At 42.1% G+C, this 24,312-nt stretch overlaps 2 protein-coding genes and 1 long non-coding RNA gene across 6 annotated transcripts; 2 read left to right on the top strand and 1 right to left on the bottom strand.

Annotated features, from left to right (window-relative positions):
• Positions 1-2,042: 2,042 nt before the first annotated feature.
• Positions 2,043-6,256, top strand: LOC110990208 (uncharacterized). The gene is made up of 2 exons (XM_022255082.2): positions 2,043-2,909; positions 3,085-6,256. The coding sequence occupies exons 1-2, from the start codon at positions 2,118-2,120 to the stop codon at positions 3,634-3,636; spliced, it is 1,344 nt and encodes a 447-aa protein (XP_022110774.2). The 5' UTR covers positions 2,043-2,117; the 3' UTR covers positions 3,637-6,256.
• A 5,355-nt stretch (positions 6,257-11,611) lies between these two features.
• On the top strand, positions 11,612-23,696 carry LOC110990197 (3-galactosyl-N-acetylglucosaminide 4-alpha-L-fucosyltransferase FUT3-like). 3 transcript variants are annotated; one of them, XM_087142762.1, is made up of 4 exons: positions 11,612-11,885; positions 12,255-12,303; positions 13,401-13,587; positions 21,847-23,696. In XM_087142762.1, the coding sequence occupies exons 3-4, from the start codon at positions 13,495-13,497 to the stop codon at positions 23,152-23,154; spliced, it is 1,401 nt and encodes a 466-aa protein (XP_086998888.1). In that variant the 5' UTR covers positions 11,612-11,885; positions 12,255-12,303; positions 13,401-13,494; the 3' UTR covers positions 23,155-23,696. The 3 variants fall into 3 exon arrangements, with proteins under 3 accessions (XP_086998888.1, XP_086998886.1, XP_086998889.1); XM_087142760.1 differs by having other exon boundaries at positions 12,171-12,303; XM_087142763.1 differs by lacking the exon at positions 12,255-12,303.
• On the bottom strand, positions 14,030-18,118 carry LOC110989206 (uncharacterized). Of its 2 annotated transcripts, none has more exons than XR_002599578.2 (4): positions 18,003-18,118; positions 16,962-17,024; positions 16,185-16,419; positions 14,030-15,849 (listed from the first exon to the last, which is right to left on the bottom strand). It is a non-coding gene; the product is annotated as an uncharacterized LOC110989206 (long non-coding RNA). The 2 variants fall into 2 exon arrangements; XR_002599577.2 differs by having other exon boundaries at positions 16,267-16,419.
• Positions 23,697-24,312: the final 616 nt, after the last annotated feature.

Here is a 24,312-nt window from a genome sequence, read left to right as displayed (position 1 = left end):
TCACTTTTCTGGGGTTATTTCGTTTTAGTGAATAATTGAAAATGTTATTGGTTAATCAACTAAAATGTGAAAAGAATCAAAAGGTTAGGGAGGAGACAATAATTTCATTTTGTTTCAGAAACCCCAGAGATGTTAGTATGGATGCCATAGAACCCCTACCGATGCTGAGTTTACACTATTTTCAATGGGATTTGAATTGGTGGAATTCACCCTTAACCTTTCATGAAAATGGCGGAATTTCAAGCTTTTGTATATTCTCTCTGAATACGTGTTAGTTGTTGGTTTGCAAGAAATGTCAAAGTCTCCCCCACCACCACCAGAAAGTGGGGAGAGGACCCAATATCTATTCCCCCGGTGCAAACATTGCAGGGATAAACCTTCATCCAACTGGGCTTAAGACATCTGCTTTAACATGGGAGTTACGGGCTATGAAAGTCAGTCATGTTTCCTGGCCTGTTACCTTTGTGAAAAGCATGCAAACTGCCTTGACTATTCCAGCGGTTCGGGGCATGTTGAAGTTTACAGTGCAATAACAAAGACTATGAGCCTCAGGAAAGTACACGGTCACGCGCCACAGAAGTTGATAAACAGGACTGGCAACGCCTTTGAAAAATTCCCTTTCATGGGAACCTTGTGTGGCCCATTGCTGTAGTGCAAACAAAATCTGATCTGGAGTTTCTGAGCCGTACCAACACTTTTCGGCGGTGTTACAATTCGTCAGTGTTTATACACAAAACCCTGCAAATCGATAATTTTTTATGTAGACTGGAGGTTTCATACCATTTTACTTCCTTTGATCCGAAGAACAAGTTGGCAGAGTTTCAAAGCAAAATGTTGTTTAAAATTTAGCAACCGTAAAGAAACAACTAACAAACCCTTGGTCTCTGTTTTTCTCTATTTTCACAAAGTGACAAAAAGTCACATCGCTAGCAGGGTAAAGATAGAGACAATATACCCAATCTCTACACGAGTCTGTGTGTGTACACATGGGTGCTAACGATGTTGTAAATGAACACCTCCGCAAAATGTGTATTGAAAAAGGCTGGTATTTTCAAACACGTTTATCTTGGATTGTCCGTTTGGCTTGATTTCGGAGTTTTTGTCACTTTGTAAAAACACCAACGAATTGTTGGTGTCATTTCAACACGATTTGTGTTACTTTTAATACGTTTCAGTGCATTGTAACACTTACAGGTATGTAAAGTAATGCCATTGGAGTAAAGTACCACATTTTGGTGTGGCCATGTGATAACACCAATAAGTGTTGTTTTTAACACCAGAGTTTTTGCAATGCTGCTTCATTTTGAGCAAAGAAAATGATAGTAGTTATTCATAAGATAAGTAACGTAGGGATAAGTAAGGTCCAAGTCCCTGTGTCGTTGTGTCACATTCTTTACGATTTCCTCATTTGTACAAAAAATAACTGGAACACTGATTTCAACGATGAAAAAAGTATCTTACTTGCACAATGCCATCACTATTTCTTTGACAAATACTGAAATCCTAACTTCTCCACTAACATAAACAGGTATTCTTGAACAAGACCGGTACCCCAGTTCTGCAAGTTTAAAAATATATTTTGCTTTTACTCAAAGTGACTTCGGTAAAATCTTGTAGAAAGCTAGAGGAAATTCTAACATATTATGATTTGGCAGAACTTGACAGGCTTCAAAGTTATCGGTGTAGCCATACACATGCAAGAGCTTCCTGTGTTAACATCAAGTCATTGATTCCAAATGCATATTTTCATATTTACATGTACTTTCTGAAACCTTTTTTACACTTAAATTAATGTGAAAATTAATATCAGAAATGACATCGAGCACACAAAATGATTTATTTCTTGGGTAGAAAATGATTCATTTCGAGTACACTAAATGGTTTTTAGGCCCACAAAATGAAGAATTTAGGTTATTTTGGTGTCCTCAATTTGTTTTCATCATCTGGCCGCTCAGAGACTCCGTAGTGACGAGCAGTTAGGAGTGCAAAAGTTTTGACGTAGGATGACCTACAATCGGTGTACCAGTCCACCCACTCCCACGCAGACGTGTCACGCGTCCCGGCTACAGAAAGTATCTTCTCAATGAACCTAAAACTACGTCAAATGCAACATCGACATGGCGCGAGGGCGGGTGTTAGTGAGTGCATTCCTTGGTTATCTGATCATATTAGTAATCGTTTTAGCAGCCTTGAACCAAAGATTTTCAATTAGTGGTGTTCAGTACATAAGAGCTCCGTCAACGAAACGTCAGATGGCTTTCCCAAATCGGTCTGTGTCTATGTCGACAGCTGAAACGAATGTGTTAAAAGAGCCCGATTTGAACGTAACAAAGAGTCATTCCATCACTCTTACCATCCGCATGACAAGCACAGTGAAGTTTAAAAAGCGTCTCTTTTGCGACCTCTTGCGATCTGCTGTGCTGTTCTGGTCACCAAAACTTGGGCCCATCAGTCTGATATTGGACAAGGGCTCCAAAGGCGACCGCAAGTTTGCTGCTAGGCTGGTCCAGCAGGAGCACGAACTAGGCTTCAAGTTTAACGTCATATACGAGCCTCTACCTCAAGACCATAAGACCGTACTGAAGTCGCGTCTAGGCCTCGGCTATGGGCGGCAGCTGTGGAGCAGTTTCATGATGGATCTGTTCATCGACGCCTCCATCATTGCTTGGATTGACACAGATGGTGTACTCACGACACCTGTCACCCCCGAAAACATTGTCAAGGGACAACGACTACGGGTGGTGAGCATCACTCAAGACTGGAAAAGACTACATGATCTCAATTGGTTCCAAACAACAGAACGTGCAATTGGCAAGCAGATGGTGGCGGACTTCATGACATACTTTCCTGTCTATATTTGGCGAGATACCATCATTAATTGCAGGAACCACATATCACGGCATATGAATGTAAGTCAAACTAGTTATTACTTTGATTACGATGCTGGGTAATGGCCACTGACTTGATTCTATCCCAGAATTAGTTCAAAAGGCATCTATTTTTACAGTGCTAGTAGGCCTATAATTATGGTTTTGGTCAAATCAGAAAAACAATCAAACACCGTTTACTTATCACTCTCTGCAGGTAACTCGCTTCGAGGACGCTTTTCGAAATCTTTATAATCTCAGCCCTGTCAACGTCATCATGAACTACGCCTTCTACTTTGAGCATGATCGTTATGACTGGCATTTAGATGTTAACAATGATTTGAAATCATACAACAAGGATCATGTCCCTCCTGGTTTCGAAATCAAACCCAGTGAGACTGTACCAGATGTTCAGGTTTCCATACACAAAGGGTACTACGACAAGCTTCCCAACCCGTTGCTACAGGGATACTGCGTCGCCAAGCGGTACGTTAGCACCCTGCCTGCCTTCTGCAAACCCTTCGAAAATGTCACCAACTTTCAGCTATTTGAGTTCTGCTGGCAAGAGAAATTATTAATTCAGGAACACCTCGGCACGTGGTGTGCGTCTCCCGAGGGCCACAGAGACTGCGCTCAACGTATTGAAGCGCATTATGCAAATGTCGTGAAATATTACAACTTGGGTTGGTTTGATCTGGATTTGGGCCGAGTCGGTGCTGTTGAAAAAAAAGCAGCACAGGAGAAAAGTAAATGTCCCAAGGTTTTTTGACTTGGACTGAGGTTCACTCTGTGAAGTGTGTTTCGTAGTAAACACAACTTGGCTTAAACCTGTGAACATGTTCAGAAAGTTTCAACTAAGCAATACGAAACATGTTCAGAAATAAAAAATACAAACCAAAAACCTTAACGACAATTGCCAACTATTGTGCCCATCAATACTTGAAACATGTTTTGTATTGAGCACGTGTGTATTCGAATAGGTAGAAAATATTTCGTTTTTTTTCTGCATTGGTGTATGTCTAAAAGGTAAATTTAACTTCAATTTCAGTCATGTCTTTTGTTAATATTGTGAACCTAGAATTTACTTACACTGACAACATTTCTGAGAAAGGGGTTTATGCTTGTTATGCATATACGAACAGCAATGAATCAACAAAGAATGGAGAAAATAGAATCCAGAAAGATTTACAAAAACGCAGGTATTTTTCTTTACAAACCAAAGTTCTATCGTGTCTTCTTCATAGGATGGCGTCACAGTTTTGCTCACGATTGTGAAAATACGTATAAAAGTTGAAAATAAGGTTAACTGAGGCACAAAGGTGCATCTTGAAGGTTTGTGTTCAAAGACATTTACTGCAGCAGCCCTTTAAAGCAGCTTTGGTCTGATTAGTCGAAGAGGTCGTGTAGATCATGATTTCTTCCCCAAGTCTCTTGAAGTCCTTCCACAGGACCTTTCAGAAGACCAGTGCTGAGTACCAGGAAGAACAGCGACAAAGGTATTTTACCTTTACACTTCGTCATCATTTTGAAGAGTGTCAGGCTTAGCTTCAGGGTAGAAATTTTGAGTTGTACTTTTTTGAGGAGTTTGCCATCTTGAATCGAGAGCGAGACATTCTCCGTAAAAAAAAACAAAAAAAGTCTGCAAACCTAATAAGCGTGACACTGAAGATGATGTTATGGTGACAAATTACAGATTACTGTCATTGTACTCCGATGGGAAGGTTCCAGATTAAGGATTTATTCCTTCATGGCTATTTTGTTTAAAACAGGGCTATACCTGTCATGATAGTAAAATAGTCTGGCTCCTTCCTTTCTCCGGGTGCTTAATTAATGAATAAAGAACAACTACGGGAGCATGATTATGGGACCATGAACCCTGTCGTATTGATTAATAGATTCGAGAAAAACTACGAATGGCCCCTTTCGCCTACAGACCTTTTTCCTGTGATGTGCCATTCACGATCGTGCTGGGCCTACACTGTTTGATGTGTTGTGATGGTAAAGGTGGATACTGTTGTGATGGTAACCTACTTATTCCACAAAAAAACTTGTCAAGCATGCAGTGTTCGCAAGTGTGCTTGTACATGTACGTGGTTGAAGCTGCCATTGGAATGTATGCAATCACCGTGGCCATGGCGGTCTACACGTGGTTGTATCGTTTACATTTAGCACAATCCAGTCGTGGGGCTGAAAAAGGCCTGTACAGAAACTCATCACACCGTACAGATCCATCGTGCTGAATGCGATTGCTCAGTTAAGCATACGTGTGTGGTGAATTTAGCATAATTATACGGTAATTTGTTGACAGCGATTTAATGGAGCTGTGAAAAAGCCTTTCAGGGTCTGCCAGAAGTTTTACCTGAATCAAAAACACGAAAACTCTCATGTTGCTTTGTGTTTAGTGATTATTGTACTAATGAAAACAACCACGTGTGGAATGAAACAGCCCAATAAGCATTTTGTAATTGCCATGTCGTTGGTTTGTTAAAGGCAGCACTTACAACTCAAACCGGTGTGATGGGGATATATGCTCTTCCGAGAACATTGTTTTTATTTTTGGTATTATTCGATTAACAATTGTAGAGAGCAGCTTCCTTGAACGAAATGGTTCTGTTATTGTTTATAACGTACAAATACACTCAAACACACCGGCAAGCAGATGTAAATATAATAATAAGTCTGTTTAATTTGACTTCAATATTTCATTTCACTTGAAATCCGACTTTCCCGCAGAAAAGCCATGTGTACTTACAATTTGCAAACTTTGGGTTCCGGTAATTAAGCCTCCTCTATGGCCTGTGCTTCTCTTATCAAGCTTAGTCAATGATAGGAAACGATGTTATTGGATTCTTAGGAATGGTCAAAAGTGGTAACAGAATTAGGGTAGCTCAGGATTTGTTTCAAATGAAACAAAAATAATACCAATCTTCCTTAAGTGTGTCACGGTATATTTTGAAACGGGAGCGACAGCGATAGTTTTTTGTGCAACTGCAAGTTTCATGCTTTGTTAAATTATTTTGTTTGGCCACTGCCAGACGGATACAAAAATTTTCAGTTTAGATTTGGAACTGAAGCAGGGTGTCACGGCAGAGTTCGCCTGAATGATGAGGTGTTTTTACAGCAAGGCCATTCCTTTTCATCGACTTGTGGGAAAGGGTGCACCTTTTTTGTATAAAAGTGACCTGTATTCCCCACCCAACGTCCGGGTTGGTCTTTTATTCCTGCATGGAAACTGTACAATGACTCACTGAAATTGTTTAGATTCCTGCGCACGCAGCCCATTTTCGGCAAGCAGCCGGGAACAGGCAACAGGGAACCCAGACGAACAATGTAGGGTCATTCTTCAAAATGCTACGAAATAAAGAGGAATCTTAAATTGGAAAATATTTGTACAGAGCTTATTCGTTATTTTCTATTAAAATGAATTATGTCAATGGAATGACATTGAGCCAAGTTAATTTTCCTTTATAATCAACCACCAATAATGCATTGGAGTTGTACTTGTGTGAAGGTCTCATAGAGCCCCTATAGCCAGGGTAAGATCAAGATGGGGCCTTAAACTCGTAAATAACCTTTATTTTCTTGTAGGATGCCACAATGAGAATGTACCACATCAAAAGAAGTAGTATTGGGATTGTACATGTCCTGCAACTACATTGTCAAATATTTTATACTGCATTGAAAACGATTACAGGTTTTTGCAATGCTGTACATAGGTATTGCATATGCCAGAAAGGGAATCAGTAGATTTATTGTTTTTTTTTATTGTCAATTGCACCCCAATCGGCGAAAGAATGATAGATGGTTACAGCCAGGTTCTTGCACGCGTTCTGCGTGTACGCAAAGACCATACGTTCCAGAATAAATTTGTTGCGTGAACTCAGCGTGCTCCGCGTCAGAGGCGCAGTCAACTTGCGCGCCTTCGCGTTGAGTTGGTACCAAAAGGACTGTCAGTTTCATTTGAAAAACAGTCCCTCTTTTGTTCCGCTCGGAGCGGATAGGCTCCAAATTGCCTGCAGGAAAAAGGTCAAGTTCATAGAGCATTTCGTGGTACGCAAAATGGATGGTATGTAAAAACAGGATGGAGTCCATCAGCAGGACTGCTGGCTTGCATTTCTAAAAATACCGGAAAAAGGGCCCCAGATTGTCCTATTTTGCAGTGGGGATGAAAGCATTAATTGTAATGGCAACGGGCTTCGCAACTGCTTACAGGGGTGTCCGCAGAAAAAATATCTTCCAAAGTCATCGGTTAAGCCACGAAAAAATTAGAGGGAATATGAGGGAATAAGCTTCAATCTGAATTTGGTCTTGAACACCCGAGGAACCCGTGATTTTTTTTCCCTGATTTTGTGTCTGGTAGTATTAATCACAGTTGTGCGTGGCATGGCAGCGCTGTTTACTGCTCTGCAACCTTACATGAGGTCAGTGTCCACAGTGCGGCGGGCGTGTGCCTTTATAAAAAATGAATTATCTTGGTCACTCTTTTGTTAAGTGCAATTCCTTATTCCTGTTCAATGTTAAAATATTGAACTTATTTGAAATCTTTTCAGTTTGCTGTACTAAAAATGCACTTTACCCCCGCATTTCATATCACCCACTTTTTTCCTTACGACTGAGGGGGCTTTTGCTGTTATGTCACCCGCGTTGTACATAATAGAGAGTGTAGCGCCAACATCAGACTTTGAAATGGCTGTCCAAAAATGGCCCTTCCAAAATGGCTGTTCATTCATGTGTGCAATACAGCATGAAGCTATCGTGTGCTAATTGTCCTTGAGCACTGATGCACAATCCATCGTTTTTATGCAAACAGTTGAGACACCCATGTCGCAACTCTTTTTATAACACAGCTTTTGATGTCATTGTAACACGTAGCAGGAACAGCGCAACTGCAAAACCAAAGTTTTGGGTCGTTTATCACCCTAGACAGACGGGCAAAAGTAATGTTAAGACTGAAAGAAAAAGAGGTAAAGTTCAAATCAAAATATAGTGAATGAACAAACTCAACTAATAAAAGATAAAATCACTCAGAAAATGTTATAAAATAAACTTGAATCATGCAATGAAAAGTAAACAAAGATGGACTACATTATGCCGGATGGCAGTAGAGGGCGCAAGTAAGGAACCACTAGTCGGCCGGTGAGACCCGTTGCCTTCGGTGTAGTAGGTTTGTACACCACGCACTTGGAGACGGGGCCGTTGTAAAAAGTAGTGTAGTTTGTGATCAGTGTGTTGAGACATGCTAAAGATGTACGAGGTGTGAATAAGCGGCCCAAGCGCCCCGAGGAACATAAAAGTTTCTTTGAGTTTCTTCCTACGGACGTGTTTTTAATTCATATCATATGGTTTTATTAGGAATAACAAGAAATCAAATCCATAATTATTTTTTGAAAATCCAAACGAATTTCTCGATTTCCTTCCAACAAATCAAAACAATTTGTGGTTCAGACTTCACACGAAATATCCAACTGAAATTCAAAGCATATCTTCAGCTTCACGATGACCTCAAATCTCCTTGATCACCTTACTTCTCCACTAAAAAAGGCAGTGCTCTTGTATGGAGGGGTTGTCACTCTTGTAGAGTAATCCCCAATCTTGATATTGAGTGGTTTTCCTTCTTGTTGAGTAATTGCCACTCTTTTACTGAGTGGTTTTCATTCTTGTAGAGTAACCACCACTCTTGTATGGAGTGGTTTGCACTCTGGTTGAGTAATTGGCAATCCTTTATGGACTGGTTGTCACTCTTGTAGAGTAACTGCTTCTCTTTTATGGAGTGGTTTCCACTCTTGTAGAGTTATCCCCAGTCTGATTTTGAGTGGTTTTCACTCTTGTAGAGTAACCACCAATCTTTTATGGAGTTGTTTTCACTCTTGTAGAGTAATTGCTACTCTTTTAATGGGGTGGTTGTCACTCTTGTAGAGTAACCGCCACTCTTTTTATGGAGTGGTTTTCACTCTTGAAGAGTTATCCCTAGTCTGTTTCTGAGTGATTTTCACTCTTGTAGAGTAATCGCCACTCTTTTACTTAGTGTTTGTCACTCTTATAGAGCAACCACCAATCTTTTACGGAGTTGTTTTCACTCTTTTTGAGTAACTGCTACTCATTTATGGAGTGGTTGTCACCTTTTCGGGGCGGTTTTCACTCTTCCAGGGTGGTTTTCGCTCTTTTAGAGTAATCGTCACTCTTTTAGAGTTTCTGTGGAGTTTATTTCACTGTTTAAGAGTATTTGTTTCACTCTTTCGGAGTAATCGACGCACTCTTTTGGAGTGATTTTTACAAACTTGACAGGCATTCACTCCAGAGCGGTGTTCATTCTTTGAAAGTAGCTTTTACTCTTTTGGAGTGGATTTATGAGAAACTCACACTTCAAAGTTTGGTTCTTAAAGTTTTGCACTGTGGAATTTTTAACACATACTTTTCGAAAAGCATGATTTGCCATTATAACACAGTACTCATGATTTTTGCATGTGGGTGCACGTGAACCGACATCCTGATAGTAATGATAATAATTAAAATTTTATAATTTATAACAGTGCAGTGCACATTCAACTTCGGGAAATAAATGGATATTTAAGTAATGAATGAATATCACCACAGCAGCGCCAAACCGCATCATGAGGATATGTCTGTTCCGCCAACAGGGAGAATACCGTAATTCTACCTGGACCTAACCCCTGCTGGCATCTGAGATGTCTCGATCTTCCCCGGAAATTGGCGCCTCTAATCCTACCTACGCTATAAGACAGCTAACTACCAGACACTAAAATGAGAAAATCACAGCTAAACCTGCACTAAAGCTAAAAATCAAAATACCTACTGGATAAAACCGATAAAACTCAAATACCTTGCGGTGCAACATCATCATGCAATACATCTTTGAAAAGGCAAGTTTTAACTCTACATTTGAAAACGGCAACTCTGTTTGCTCCTTTTGTGCCATGGCATGGCATTCCATGACTTAGGAGCAGCCATCGCAAGTGCCCTGTCACCAAGTATGGGTAACATTGTACCACTAGGATAACTCAATCAATAAAAGGCCGTTGTTTACTGACCTGAGATGATATTTAGACTCCTCCTTCATACTGACAAGATCCTGTAAACATGTCTACGGTCAAGACCATGTATTGCTTTGTATGTTAATCAAGTGATTTTAATGTTAATCCTGTACAAAACAGGTAACTGGCGAAGGTGATGCGATATTGGCGGGTGGATTCGTAAGAATTCTAGCTGCAGCATTTTGGACTCGCTATCTCATCATATCTGTGCTATTGGCAAACCGTACAAAAGACTGTCACAATAGTCGAGGCGTCTAGTATCAAATGCACGAATTAACACTGAAGCATACTTAGCTCTGGAAGTGCCATCCTACTTGTCGGGATCCTGACAAATCTTATCTCAGGATGACGACATGTTACAGGCAATACGGCGACACCATGAGATGTTTTATCGCAGGATGAAGACATCCTGGAATGGAAATGACAATATCCTGAGATAATATATCATGGGAAGACGACATCGTAAAAAGGAAGACACCACACTGCTGGATGTCCTCGTCGTCTTCACGGAATGAATTAGCTAGTAAAAAGGAAGACATCACACTGCTGGATGTCCTCATCGTCTTCACGGAATGAATTAGCAAGTAAAAAGGAAGACATCACACTGCTGGATGTCCTCGTCTTCTTCACGGAATGAATTAGCTAGTAAAAAGGAAGACATCACACTGCTGGATGTCCTCGTCGTCTTCACGGAATGAATTAGCTAGTAAAAAGGAAGACATCACACTGCTGGATGTCCTCGTCGTCTTCACGGAATGAATTAGCTAGTAAAAAGGAAGACATCACACTGCTGGATGTCCTCGTCGTCTTCACGGAATAAATTAGCTAGGGATGTCGCCTTCCCATGATGTACTATCTCAGGATTTCAGCGGAGCTGTTAAAAAATGATGTAGGCCTATTGTTCACTGTACCGGAATGGACAATTACCTACTGGGCATACAGTGCTTATTAATAGTCGTTGGGTACGGGCAAACCGTTATGTATAATTAACACTGCTGGATGTCCTCGTCGTCTTCACGGAATGAATTAGCTAGTAAAAAGGAAGACATCACACTGCTGGATGTCTTCGTCGTCTTCACGGAATGAATTAGCTAGTAAAAAGGAAGACATCACACTGCTGGATGTCCTCGTCGTCTTCACAGAATGAATTAGCTGGTAAAAAGGAAGACATCACACTGCTGGATGTCCTCGTCGTCTTCACAGAATGAATTAGCTAGTAAAAAGGAAGACATCACACTGCTGGATGTCCTCGTCGTCTTCACGGAATGAATTAGCTAGTAAAAAGGAAGACATCACACTGCTGGATGTCCTCGTCGTCTTCACGGAATGAATTAACTAGTAAAAAGGAAGACATCACACTGCTGGATGTCCTCGTCGTCTTTACGGAATAAATTAGCTAGGGATGCCGCCTTCCCATGATGTACTATCTCAGGATTTCAGCGGAGCTGTTAAAAATGATGTAGGCCTACTGTTCACTGTACCGCATGGACAATTACGTAGTTGGATTGTGGCCCCGGTACAAATGGTTGAAAGATGCGTTGGACATTGTCTGTGCATGGATGATTGGGGTGATTCGTTAAGCCATCTCTTCATGTGCATTAAATGCTCAGGCAGACAGTAAAATTAGTAGGTATTATGTCCCCTGTCCAAGGCTGTCTCTGGGCCGAGAGAATTGAGGGTAACAAGCGCACACCACGCCAAACGGGCCACCACATTGTCATGGCATAGTAATTCCTGGACGCGTATTTTCATTTACACCGTAGTCTAAGGTATTTTGTTGTGGGGCCATTGGCCCATGAAAAGAGTGCTCAGTACGTATGCGTGCGAGCATTCGGATTTAAAGTATAGGGACGGAAACATGACATACATGTATATCGCCGTTGTCAAGAAAGTCCAAAGGATTGCAGTAGGCCTACATGTCACTAAAACTTGGAGGACGGCTCGTTATTGCAAAGCTTTGCTGCTGGTAAGTGTCATGTGAGAGCTCCGCTTGCAGTCTTGGTACGCTATGCACAACATGAACAAACCGAACGTTAACTCACGCGACCCGACTTTCATTGAGTCTTTCAGGCGTCGTTTCCGTTTTTCCATGCTTCAAATGCATACAGGCAGTGGGGCAATTAGCAGGATTCGAATATTGCATTTTTCTTTGCTGTACTATAGGCCTATAAATAATTTTTTATATTAGGAGTCTTTTACCGGAGGTATGTTAAGCATTAATAACGAGCTGTCGGATTATTTGACTCCGCAGTAATTTACGTGTAAGCTGACCAAGCCTAGAGGAAATGACATCTCTGTGGCCAAACTGCTCCTTTTTCATCTCGTCTGAATACAGAACTGACGACCAGACACTTTGATCCTTGTCCCGGTGCCTTCTGGCAAATGTGAGTTGACCTTTTCGATGGCTGTAAGGAGGGGGTTCTTTCTGGGACCATGGCCCATGTAGCCCTTCTAGTGTGCAGCGGATTGTCTGCAGCTGCGCTGAAACGTTGGTGCCCATCTCACCCAAGTTGTCCTGAAGTACCTTGACTGTTGTTTAGGGTTGGAAAGGGCCTTGTCGCACACTTTCCCAACCAGAAGAAAAGGCACCTTCAGCTTCCGTTCTTGCTTGCCGATGCTTTTCACAGTTTTGAATTTCGTGAACTTCTTGATGATGCTCTCTACAGTGCATAGAAATTGGTAATAGCTTATAGCCTTTCCCATCTTTGTGGGCATTTGCAATGCTCATGCGGAGATAATCGCTCAGCTCCGTAGTTTTCGCCATGTTCACAATATGACAACTGAGGAAAACTTTACGATTGCACTTAATTTATACTCCAGAAGCAGGGTAATGACAATGACAATCTACAAATCAATTGCAATAAATGAAATTATTTACATTTTCCTAGAAGATGTATGCACTGTTGCATAATTATATTCAAAACAACGTGCAGATTCTTAGGAATATCTGGAGTAAATGCATTTTAGAGGAAAGGTGTCCACCTTTCACTCTTTAGAAAAACACAAACAACTTAAAATTTATAATGGGTGTTGAATAATGTTTATGTGCCACACAGTTTTTGGACGATCCGGCGGAATTGAATATTATCCTTTGTTTTGTTTTAAATGCTGGGAACTAGGGGAAGCGGGGGGGGGTTGTGGAGCTGGGGATGACAAGGGGTGGGCACTTACACCAGGGGGGGCAATGTTCGTATTACGTAATAAAATTCAGATGTACATATTTTCGTTCCTTGAGAACCTCACAGTAAAACAGCGCGTTTGTGGCCTCATTAGCTTCTCTCTTTTTTTAGTGCTCCTGCTACGTTTGGGTTGTTAGAAAGTGCTTCACTCTCCGCTGTATTTTCAATAGTCCCAGAAATCCTTCCTTTTTGTGGGGCAATTGTTCCCGTCCACATGCATGGGACCAAATCACCTAATGCTCTACCTCCCTTCTTCAGTAGCACCCCCTCCAATTGTCCTGCCTGCTTTTCTCTCCTTGCAGATCTCTTCAGCCACAAACATCGGGACAATAGGCTACACGTCTTGCCATCAGCAGCCCCAGCGAACGGCAGATCTGATTTAGCAGTCGTTTATTGATGGCACCAGACGCAGAATATTACGCGGCGTCCCCAAAGTTTCGGACTATTCCAGTGTGCATCATGGTCACCAATACACACATGTCCAGACTGGTAAGGTTTTCTCTTTGGTTTTGTCTAAATATCCCCTTTGCGCATCTAATCAGATGAATACTGTCGTCGATCCCCGCTTTCAGGCTTACATGAAGACAGTCGTTGAGCTCGCCAGAAATGGAAGCCTGCGCAAGTTTTCCGAACAGTTGCTAGTATTGCCACAACTGCATTTGTTACGGTTTCTAGACCATTTGGAAGGACGTTCACAACGGCGGGGGGGGGGGCTGGCTGGATGTTGGACATATACATGTACATAATCGTGATTATATTAGGATATGAAGGTGAGCGCTACTGGGGGCGACGATATTTCATGGGTGCGTCCCCCCCCACCACGCCGCTGCTCGTGAGATATAGATGCAAACTATTCCATTTCATTTAAAAAAAACTGCCGACTTCCTTGGCATGCTTGTCTCAGAATGTTTGGACACCGCATGAGCTGGGGTTCGATGTAGAAAAACACCATATTTAATGAAGCCAAATCTGTCAATGAACTATACAGAGAATACAGCGCATATTATAGGCCTACAGATAGCCATAATATAAAACACTGACAGAACTGTACACGCCGTGCGTCTCAGGCATCAACGCGGTCAAAAGAAAGCGTTATTGTAGGCCTATACTCATGAGACAAACTACTATGTAAAAATCTCTCAGCTGCGATGTAATTGGTGTTGCCATGCAGACAGCAGTTCATATTCCGGTGCACACCTGAAGCTGGCCAACTTAACCCTAACCCCCAGGGTGCATGTAAAATCATATTGAAATTGGAGGATTTGGGAGTGTTAGGGTTAAAGACATCGACCTGGACAGACCTCTGCAAGGGGAAAAAAAACGTTAGCACCAGCCTAACTTCATGTCCATTTGTAGTGTAGACTCTTCTGGAGTAACCTGGAAAAAAAACACATAAGTACTACTATATGTAGTACATGCATGGGTGGAAATCCCGGGGGATGGGGGTATATACCCCCCCACACCCACTTTTTGTGGTGGGGGTGGGCTATTGAATCATCCTAGGCCGTCAGCTCAGACTGAGAAACAGGCTGTAAAAAACGAGTTCCGTTCCAGCAACGCTGAGAATACTTTTTGAATGCATAAATGTGAGTTTCTGTACATCCCAAACGTTGTCAGAAGTTCTCCGAAAAGACCTGCAGTTTTTTAGTAATTCCATCTTAAATTCTGCCATAGTCTTGTATGCTATAATGCACAATACATGTACATGTATGCACTTCTAAGGCTTTGTTTGGGCACCTCCAACTTTCAAATTAGAAAACTGCGATTACGTCAAACCTTTAATATTAAAAATTTTAATTTTGTATAAAGATTATATGTGACAAATTAAGAAAAGACAGCACATGACTTTTGTCAGGTGACACCACAGAAAGGCTTTTTATCTTTTTCTTAAAGTATTTTTTATCTGGTAGATACCAGCATTGTTTTTCTGGTCTCAACAGATTTCACAATTTGGCTTATTAGAAAGAAAAATAAAATGCAAAAGGAGAGTTAATTAGTTTTATACGGTACAGATACCAGGGGGCTGTGATGTCCAAAATGGAGATGAAAATGTAATAACTTGCTGACGGAAGGGAAACACAATGTACATGTAGGGAACTTCACTCATTGTACCCCTAATGTAATTATGTTTCCGACCGAGGCCCCCTTTGTAAGCGCCATTCATTTAGTGCTAATAATAACTTCCAATTCCCAATTCAAATTACTGTAATTCAGACTTTGGTGTAATTATCTGGAACGGGCCATAAGATTATGAAGCAAGGCATTTAGACAAATATCCCCAAAAAGATTAATCTCACCTGTTACTTAAATTGATTACCAAAAGGGCACATTTAATTGAGATATAATGCTCTATGTATAAATAAAACTGCATAATGCAATGGTAAAGGAAACAACGCTAATGAACAGGACAGCTATGAAATCAAGATGCTTTGTGCTTCCTTGAAAAGACAACGCTGAAGAGGGCTGCAAATTGGAACCTGGGAGCATTTTCTCATTACTATCCACCAAAAATCATCAAGTACAGAGTCATCCTGTCATGTAACAGCGTATGAAGAGGTGGGAGCATCTGTACCAGTTTCCAACTCTGACATGTCGGTTCATGAATCATACTCTGAAGTTTCCAGAGATTCGGCCAAACTTCTTGATGACAATCTGGAGGAATTGACAATCTCACACTTGTTTCTCCCTAAAGGCTTGTGGGAGCAGAGCTCAGGATAATTTCTTTTGAGCCAGTACTTCAACTTGTCACTTCTGTATTAGAAGAAATAGTTAAAATTAGATGGTTGAATATTTGACAAGAACAAAAGTTACTATGACATGACTGGAGCAGAAGAAAGAGTGAATTTATGAGATAGATCATGCACATGATCCTTCAAACAGCTCATTTTACTTTCTATTGATGTACATGCATGACTATTCTTAGCTTAAGAGTAGGCCTCACAAAATACCTATGCAACACCTTCTCTTCACAGACTGCCTATGCAACACCTCTTTCCAAATGCAATGTCAATACATGTAGTTGTTGATTTGAACATTTTATAAAGAGTCAAATTTGTAAGCACTGGGCAATTTGAATAACTGTCAACCTGTCATACTGCTGCGATTGAAGATCAGTTCCGTCATGCTTCATAATCACCGTCACAAACATTTGATCAATCTTCGACATACTCATGATTTCCAGGCCATCAATCACTATCTCTGTTGAACATCTCATAGGCCTCTTGGTGCTCCATCTGAAGTTCACCCCTTTAGTACAGACAGTAACCGCTTTTCATACTTTCACTTCATCCAAACAGATTTTCCCATTACACCCCCTTGAACCTATTTTGAGAAAATGGAAGGAAAAAAAGGAAGGAGTGACTGTGGAATTATGCGTGTACAATTCAATGAGTCAGACTGGTGATATGCAGGCACTTACTTGCAACTGAGCAGAATGCCCTGCGAGAAAGATAACTACGAGTACAACAAATTTTGCATGTACGTACTTCAACTTGCCAATATTGTAAGGTTTGGATAGAATTGATATGAGCCAGCAGTTATAAAAAAGTGTCTGACTGTGTTGACATTCAAATGAGGATCCCACAGCACAATGGAGCTGGAACAAGTGCTGGTTTCCAATCACCACAAGTGGTGGTTTATATCACAGTTTTCAATGAAATAAAAAAATGATTTCCTTCATTACTGTCTGCATTATTCACCAGGATTATGAACATGAACTTAAGTTTTAAGGGAGCCTGAAATAATGATCATGGGTACTGAAAGACACGAGGCCAAAATTGTTTTATTTTCCCCCAATAAACGAGATATTTTTAACACGAGTAAAAATTAGAAAACACATCAATCAAATACTGTCTACAGCTTACCCTTCAGGATGTGTATCAAAACATTCTCTGTTCTTTTTCTCTCTGCTGCTTGTTGAAGCATTCCTGAAAAGAAATTTAAGAGAAAATACAATTTAAACCATCTTGCTTGTGCTCTGAATCTTTACTAATCATATTATTATTTTCGTTAAGGCACATGCCGTCCGCATTGCCGGACATCGTCATGTTTACTGCTTCCTGTCATGACCCACGACCTTTGTTCCGGTCTCGGAGTGGACAGTTCGCATCACGTGGTCAGATTACATCATTCGCGAGCAATTTTTAAATGTGGCGAATTTTGCACATAAAGCTTCCTCGACGGCAAAATAATTCCACCTGAATTATTAAAAAACTTGGATAACTTGCGGAGAACTTTTTGATTTGTCATCTCTGGTAATTTATGTACTTGATTCTGTTCAGAAAATCTATTCCCGCAGTTGCTTGCACGAAATGAAAGAATTTAGGGGTTCAGCTGATGGCCTATCCCCCAACTTTTCTTGTGTTGAACAACAACTGTAAAGCGGAGTTTGAAGAGTTTCCAGGATTTCCCAACAATTAAAATGTTTGCAATATCACTAAATTGGGAAAGCAGTTTCCAACAGCCATAAATATAGGCCTACGTGTACCTTTCTGATAGAAGCTTCTGTATGAATTGAATACAAATTACAGATGAAAATCTTCTTCATGAACATCACCCCCCATATAGTGTATACTTCGCACGGCTGATCGATCTTCGCGCCGCGGCTTCTGCACAACTCCCATGCACAAAACCCCAGCTGACTATGCCATGTGAGTTTTATTTATCCAAATTCAATCCCAGAATTCCTCGCGCCCGAAACATCGAAATGGCTTATTGTTTCATACCATGACAAACGAAGACGCCATGTTTGCGAAATCAAAACACATTTCTTCCTTCAAATTAACAGCTTTGGAAATTGTTAATACCTCTACTTCCATACCATAACTCTCAGATGCTTCTTGCAATCAAAAAGCAATACGTAAGATTATGATTTCAAGAAAGAAGTTAAAATTGTCTAGGCCTACCAGGAATTGTCGCGCACTACCATCCGTCGAGTATATGCCGTACGTATCCATATCCGGCCAGCAGAACGTTTCTGGAAAACAACCACCGTGGCGTGGTGGCGCCATTCTTACTCACCAACTGAAGGTTCCAGAATAAAAGGACCCGCACAATTTTAGTTTACTACGCACGCACGTATTATACGTGCGTGCGTGTGGTCCAATCCAGTCCCATCCCTTCATGTACATTAAAATAATGAATATCTATTTATTCAGATATTAATTGTTGCTGTCTACTTAAAAGGAACAATTCACAGCTGAGGTGGGTAGGCTGTTCAGGCAACGACCACTCACACCATTCAAGCAAGAAGCTTTTTTCGGGGGGGGGCGAGGCCTGATGAAAAGCCCAACAATATCTTGGAGATTGGCTGAAACGTTTCCGATGTGGACAAAGATTTTACTGCTTTTACCTAAAAAAACAGAATCATTTCAGTCACGTCAAGTATGTAGGCCCTACATGTATTTAGGCCCTATAGTGAACAATAACTGCAGGCTGTGAAAAACTTGCCTCTATTACCTCAATATGACAATATTCATTGACATCCCAACAGCATGGTGTAATAACGAACGACATTACAAAAAAGTGACAACAACCTCTATAAAAACAGCCCGTCCAGCGGCATAAAGTTGTGTCTGCAGCAAATTAAGCCCCAGGACTTCATAGGCCTATCAATTATAGGTGCTATGTTCCGGTTTGTTCGAATTAGTTTTATTTGTATCAGTGCATGACAGGGGCCATGCTAAACCCACCGATTCTCAGTTTGTTCACGGTCAACATGAACGAATCCAACTTGATGCTGCGCTGGTTAAACTGTTGAGCCTTGGTGGTTGATGCACACTCCATCGCTAAACTTGCACACCTAAACCAAGACCTGTGTCGCCAAAACCGCACGAGTGGATCAGAGCTTGGTCCACCCTGTGAATGTGGTTCCATTCTCGCCAGCCGCTGAGGGACCAGCGTGCTTTCCGTCAGTCCCAGTCAATGCAAAACTTCACCAAAGCTGCATTGAAATTAATTCCCTTCATTTTAATAATGGAAATTCTGAAGGACTGGCCAAGCTGTAGCGGGTCCAGCGCAGGGCAAAGACGGTGTCGGCCCCTTTAATTCTCTATTCATCGCATTGTGTTTAATATGGTGAGTCGAATTAACTCGAGCTAAATACTTGACTCGAGCCCACTTTTGGCTCAATGACTAGTAATGACTCGACTCTACTCAAGTCACAAACGTTGGTTACTCGTTACAACTCTGCTGGAATGACAGATGTATCGGCGGAACATCTGAAAGTCATTTGGGGGCATTTGAAAATTTACCTCAGCGTTTCTGCATTACGGTCACAAGACATCTTACTCTTTGTGATAATAACACATGGTAAGAACATTATAAACCGGCACGTACTTTTTAAGTCATGAAAGTAGTTTTTGTGTTCTTATTTTGGGGACTCGAGTGTTATCAGCTTTCGAGTCGGGTCTGCTAATGAGGGACTCGAGTCGAGTCTGGGCATTTGCTCACAGTAACTTCAGTCGAATCATTTTCCTGTTGGGAATTGAGTCGAGTCGAGTTGCCAAAAATGTATTTCGAGTCGGATTCGAGTCAAGTCACTGACTCGAGTCATTACAACTCTGTAATCCAGTAACAGGGCATGGAGGTTGCAATCACAACCACCAGCTGAAAAATGTTATAAAATACAGAGGTTAGGCTTATAGCAGAAAGACTCCGGTATAAACATAACTAGGCGCAGTCGGACGGCGAAATCGTTCTGACACTATGGGGCTAACCAAAGCCAAATCCAGCTGGCTTAATCAACAATGTTTAACATGTCTCAAAATGAAAATTATTGTGGCGGTCTCCGTCGACGGAGCCTCAGGCTTGCCCTCGGCCGACCCAACGAGCGGCTGAAGAGGCGGCCGGGGGGGCACGTCCGTTCGGAGGCAGTCTACCGCCAGGCGCCAAAGCTATCTCTGGGAACACTAGGTAGAATGGCGACGGGCTTTTCCTTATATTAAGTTGGCCGGGGGGAACTCTACGCCAAGATCAACTGATACAGTGACCCATGCTGGATTCAAGATTAGCTCTAATTATTTATTAATCAAATGTTCTCCTATTCAGGTGATTCCTGTATAATTATGATTTACAACAGTCGTTAAGCGATCAATACAATCCTGGCAATTAATTAATTACAGGGCTGATAGTGGTGGGGACAATCCAGTGAAGCCGCCCAAGTACTGCTTCACCCCTAGTGTCTGAAGAAGCCGGCTTACACCTACAGCACTAATCCCCGCGGAAGATCGCTGTCACGTAGAGCCCGAAGTGCCGTACGTACTACGTATTGCCAGACAGAGACGAAGCGCGCGCTCGTTGTTGATGTTGTTTTGTTTTAATGGCGCTTTCAGCAACTCGGGCTATTTGCGCCAATAACTGTACGTTTATTCATGCACTTTATTAATCAGCATCACATTACGGAGTTAGGAAGAAGGTCCAGTTTAACAGGCAGGAGGAAACCGGAGTACCCGGACAAAACCTGCGAGAGCGAGTATGGACTGGAAACCAAATGCGCTTAAGGCCTAGGCCAAGCCGGGACTCGAACCCGAGCGAGCCTCATTGGTGCAAACGAAAGAACCGCTACACTAACCCGCTCCCCCAAGGGCGCACTGCCTGCGCGTGGGCCTTTTATGGGTGCACCACTAAAAATAAATTCCCATAGACGGCAGTGATAAATCCCCATACTTCACAAATATTTTAAAAATACTCACAATTCTCACAGGTGTTCAGGATGCACAGAAAAATAATGTTCCACATGTCCTCTTTCATTTTCCTTTCAATTTTCGGGGAGTTGACCAATGAATTTTTGAGAAATTTTCACCAGAAGCAGACCACCCCTAAAATGCAGAAAATGTCCCTGTCCAGAAAAGTAGCCCTCGGCAAAATGGCTCAAATAGTGCCACTTTCAAACCCGATTGCATCCAATTTGCCCCGAAATAGGGGCCTAGGGCGCCCCCTTATTATTGTTCAGCATAATTATGTCATGAGTCTGCACGATTTCTTCCGCTGGTCGTGTTAGCACCTCGTGGCTGGTGTGTGGGTTTAAAGGGTGCACCCTCGTATTAAGGCCAGAAATATGTCCGCCGAGCTCATTAATAAAAGTTATACACTCAAAATATTCTATATTAGAGGGTCCTGAGAGCCATGGAACTGAGGAATTGAAGAAATATGAGACTGAACCTCTGGGCAGGAGTCAAGGCTTCCAATTCTGAGCACGGAGGCAATCGGGTTTGAAAGTGGCACTATTTGAGCCATTTTGCCGAGGGGTGGTTTTTTCAAAATGGCTATTTTTCTGGAGAGGGACATTTTCTGCATTTTAGGGGTGGTCTGCTTTTGGTGAGAGTTGTGAGTATTTTTAAAATATTTGTGAAGTATGGGGATTTGTCACTGCTGTCTATGGGAATGTAGTTTTAGTGGTGCACCCTTCGCTACATTATCCACTGATTTCAAGACACACCCTCGCCGTACTGGTTTAGTTGCTCCCTAATGCACTCGCAGGCACTGACCTCATAAGGTCACTTCAGTCAACCTCGATTCCGTGGGCTATGTGTGTGTTACTTCAAAGATCGCAAAGAGTATGGTAGAAACCTGCATGGCGAGGAAAGATCGCACCCATGGGAACGAGGTTGCACTTAAGAACACTGCAGTCATTGGACGGCGCTTTTCGAAAAAAAATGTGCATCTCCTAAGAATAATGTATTTTATCTTACAGTGATAAAATGAATTATATTATTCCATTCCATTCAGGTTTTTGTCTGTTTTTTTCAGATGTTACAATTCCTCATCCTTCTAATCATTGGTCTACTGTGGATGGACATTTTACCCAGACTCGAAACGAAGGCTAAGACAGCATCCGATTACCGAGGGCTGGCACCTCAACGTTTTACTGGCTGGGCTGGCAGCCATGCAAACGTCACCGATGGGAAAAGTTCAGGCCGCACCATCATGACGACAAAAGACACTTTCAACAGGTTTGGTGAAATAAGCGAGTTCACGTCGGCGTCTGAGGAGCACTGTAGGTATAAGATTCAACTGTACGATGTACGAGGTGCTCTGGTCAAAGGAAAAGGTAACAGCTTTCATTTCAATCGCATTTTGAAGAATTTAACAGCCGGCGTTCCGTGTGACAGGAACTGCACTGTTGAGGTTGTTTTTGGTAACGAGAAAAATAACTTCACAGGAATGGACGCTGTCGTCTTCCACATCTTTATGAACTCAGTTCCATCTCACGGTCTTCCTGCTGTCATGAACCCCGACCAGGCTTGGGTGTTTTGCTCGTGGGAGTCACCACGCACCTCAGTTTTTCCGGGAAGAAAGGAGCCCAAGCTGACGGGTTTAACTGCCAACGCTGTGTGGACCTACCATCGGGCATCAGAGATTACGACCCCGTACGGATTCTACAAGCCCGGGGTACCAATGACACATGAGGCAAAAACGTCCGATGAGTGGGTGCAAGGAAAGACGAAGGTAGCTCTTTGGGTCGCTAGTAACTGTGGAGTCACTTCCTGGCCAAGGTTAAGCTTTGTCAGAAAGCTACAGAGGTATATTCCACTTGACATCTACGGACGCTGCGGAAGTCTTACCTGTCGACCCCGCACGTCCCCCAAATGCACCGTGGACCTGGTGCGAAAGTACAAATTCTATCTGGCCTTGGAGAACTCTGAATGCGAGGACTACATCACGGAAAAAGCCTGGGAAAAACCTCTCATGCAGGGCGTGGTCCCCATCGTGTACGGTGCTCGACGGGAAGACTACGAAAACTTACTCCCTCCAAATTCCTTTATCTATGTCGGAGATTTCAAAGATATGGAGAAACTGGCAGATTATTTGAAAATGTTGGACCATCATCCAGATTTGTACTCCAAATACTTTGAATGGCGGTATAAAGGCAACGTAATCTACACTGGAGCAATGTATAAGACGTTTGACCCGTCTAGATTATGCCATCTCATACCTGTCATTGAGAAAGTGCGCAGAGGCGAGTTGCAACGAAAACCAGTTCTTTCTAGCGATTTCTTTCAAACGTGTCGCAAAGAGCCATTTTTGGGCAAAGGGCTACGTTGGGATCCTTGGTAAGTGTGTTCAGTATGCTGGACACATACTGTGGGATAGTACACGTGCAGTCCATAAGAACGATACAGTGATGCACCATGGTCCTTTAACACCCAGTGTCTACCACATAAAGCAAACTAGACATTTGACACGAAAGTTGGTCAATGGATTTCTTGTAATATTGTTGCCCTCCCAAATATTCGCAGCACTTTTTTGTCAGTCTTTTTTTTTCAACCATCATGAGAATATCAGAATTAGCTTATAGGAAAACAATAATGGGCGATTCGTATTATACATGTAGTGCCCCACCAAGGGGATTGTCACAGAGAGGCCATTTTTCAAGTTTCAGGTCGTGGCTAACTTCCTGCAATTTTCTTTTTTGGGGGGGTTGTTTGTTTGTTTGTTTGTTTGTTGGGGTGTTGGGGGTGTTTGTTGGGGTGTTTGTTTGTTTGTTTGTTTGTGTGTGTGTTTGTTTTTTTGTTTGTTCGTTCGTTCGTTTGTTTGTTTGCAGCGGGCTGTGCTGCCATCGAGATCTCCATAAATCGTGAGTTTTTTTCGGTTTTAGACCTCGATTGTTCCAAACCATATTCTTCGATTCTTAGTTTACTGTTATAGCTCTCTTTTGATAAATTTTTGTACCTTATTTCTCTGTTGTAAGAGACTTATGTCTCGTTTTGGTTTTGGGCGTTGGCCCTCGTTGGGTTAAGGCTGGCCGCCATGGCTGGTCATGATAAAGCTCAGCGTTCTGATAATGGTCCTTCAACCTCAACAGCCAATAGGGCACCAAATTCCATGATCAGTGATCCAGACCCGTTTGATAACATAACAAGGGATAATGGTGTAGTGTTCAAAGTCTAGGACAATGTCCCTATTGCCGCCTATGTGGACGCTTTCAGTGACACGGTAAACCCTCATTCCGTAGTCTCAGCATCGCGTATCTCTAATGGCCGGGCAGCCATTTATCTAAAGTCGAGACGAGATGTTGAGGATGCTGTTCCGTTTGGCTTGAACTACAACGACAACTTTATTGAAGTCTCTCCCCTGGTACCGCCAACGACATGCCTAATACTTTCGAATGTTTATCTCGAGATACCCAATGATGTGCTCACCAAAACTCTTTCTGGGTTTTGCAAGGTTGTGTCACGCATTAAGCCGATTCCTCTCAGTATCAAGACCAAAGAG

This window comes from Acanthaster planci, linkage group LG10 (genome assembly GCF_054643075.1).
Source record: "Acanthaster planci isolate LZ-2023a linkage group LG10, COTS_SCS, whole genome shotgun sequence".
In the NCBI taxonomy this organism is placed as follows: Eukaryota; Metazoa; Echinodermata; class Asteroidea; order Valvatida; family Acanthasteridae; genus Acanthaster; species Acanthaster planci.
This window is presented reverse-complemented; position numbering and strand designations above follow the sequence as displayed.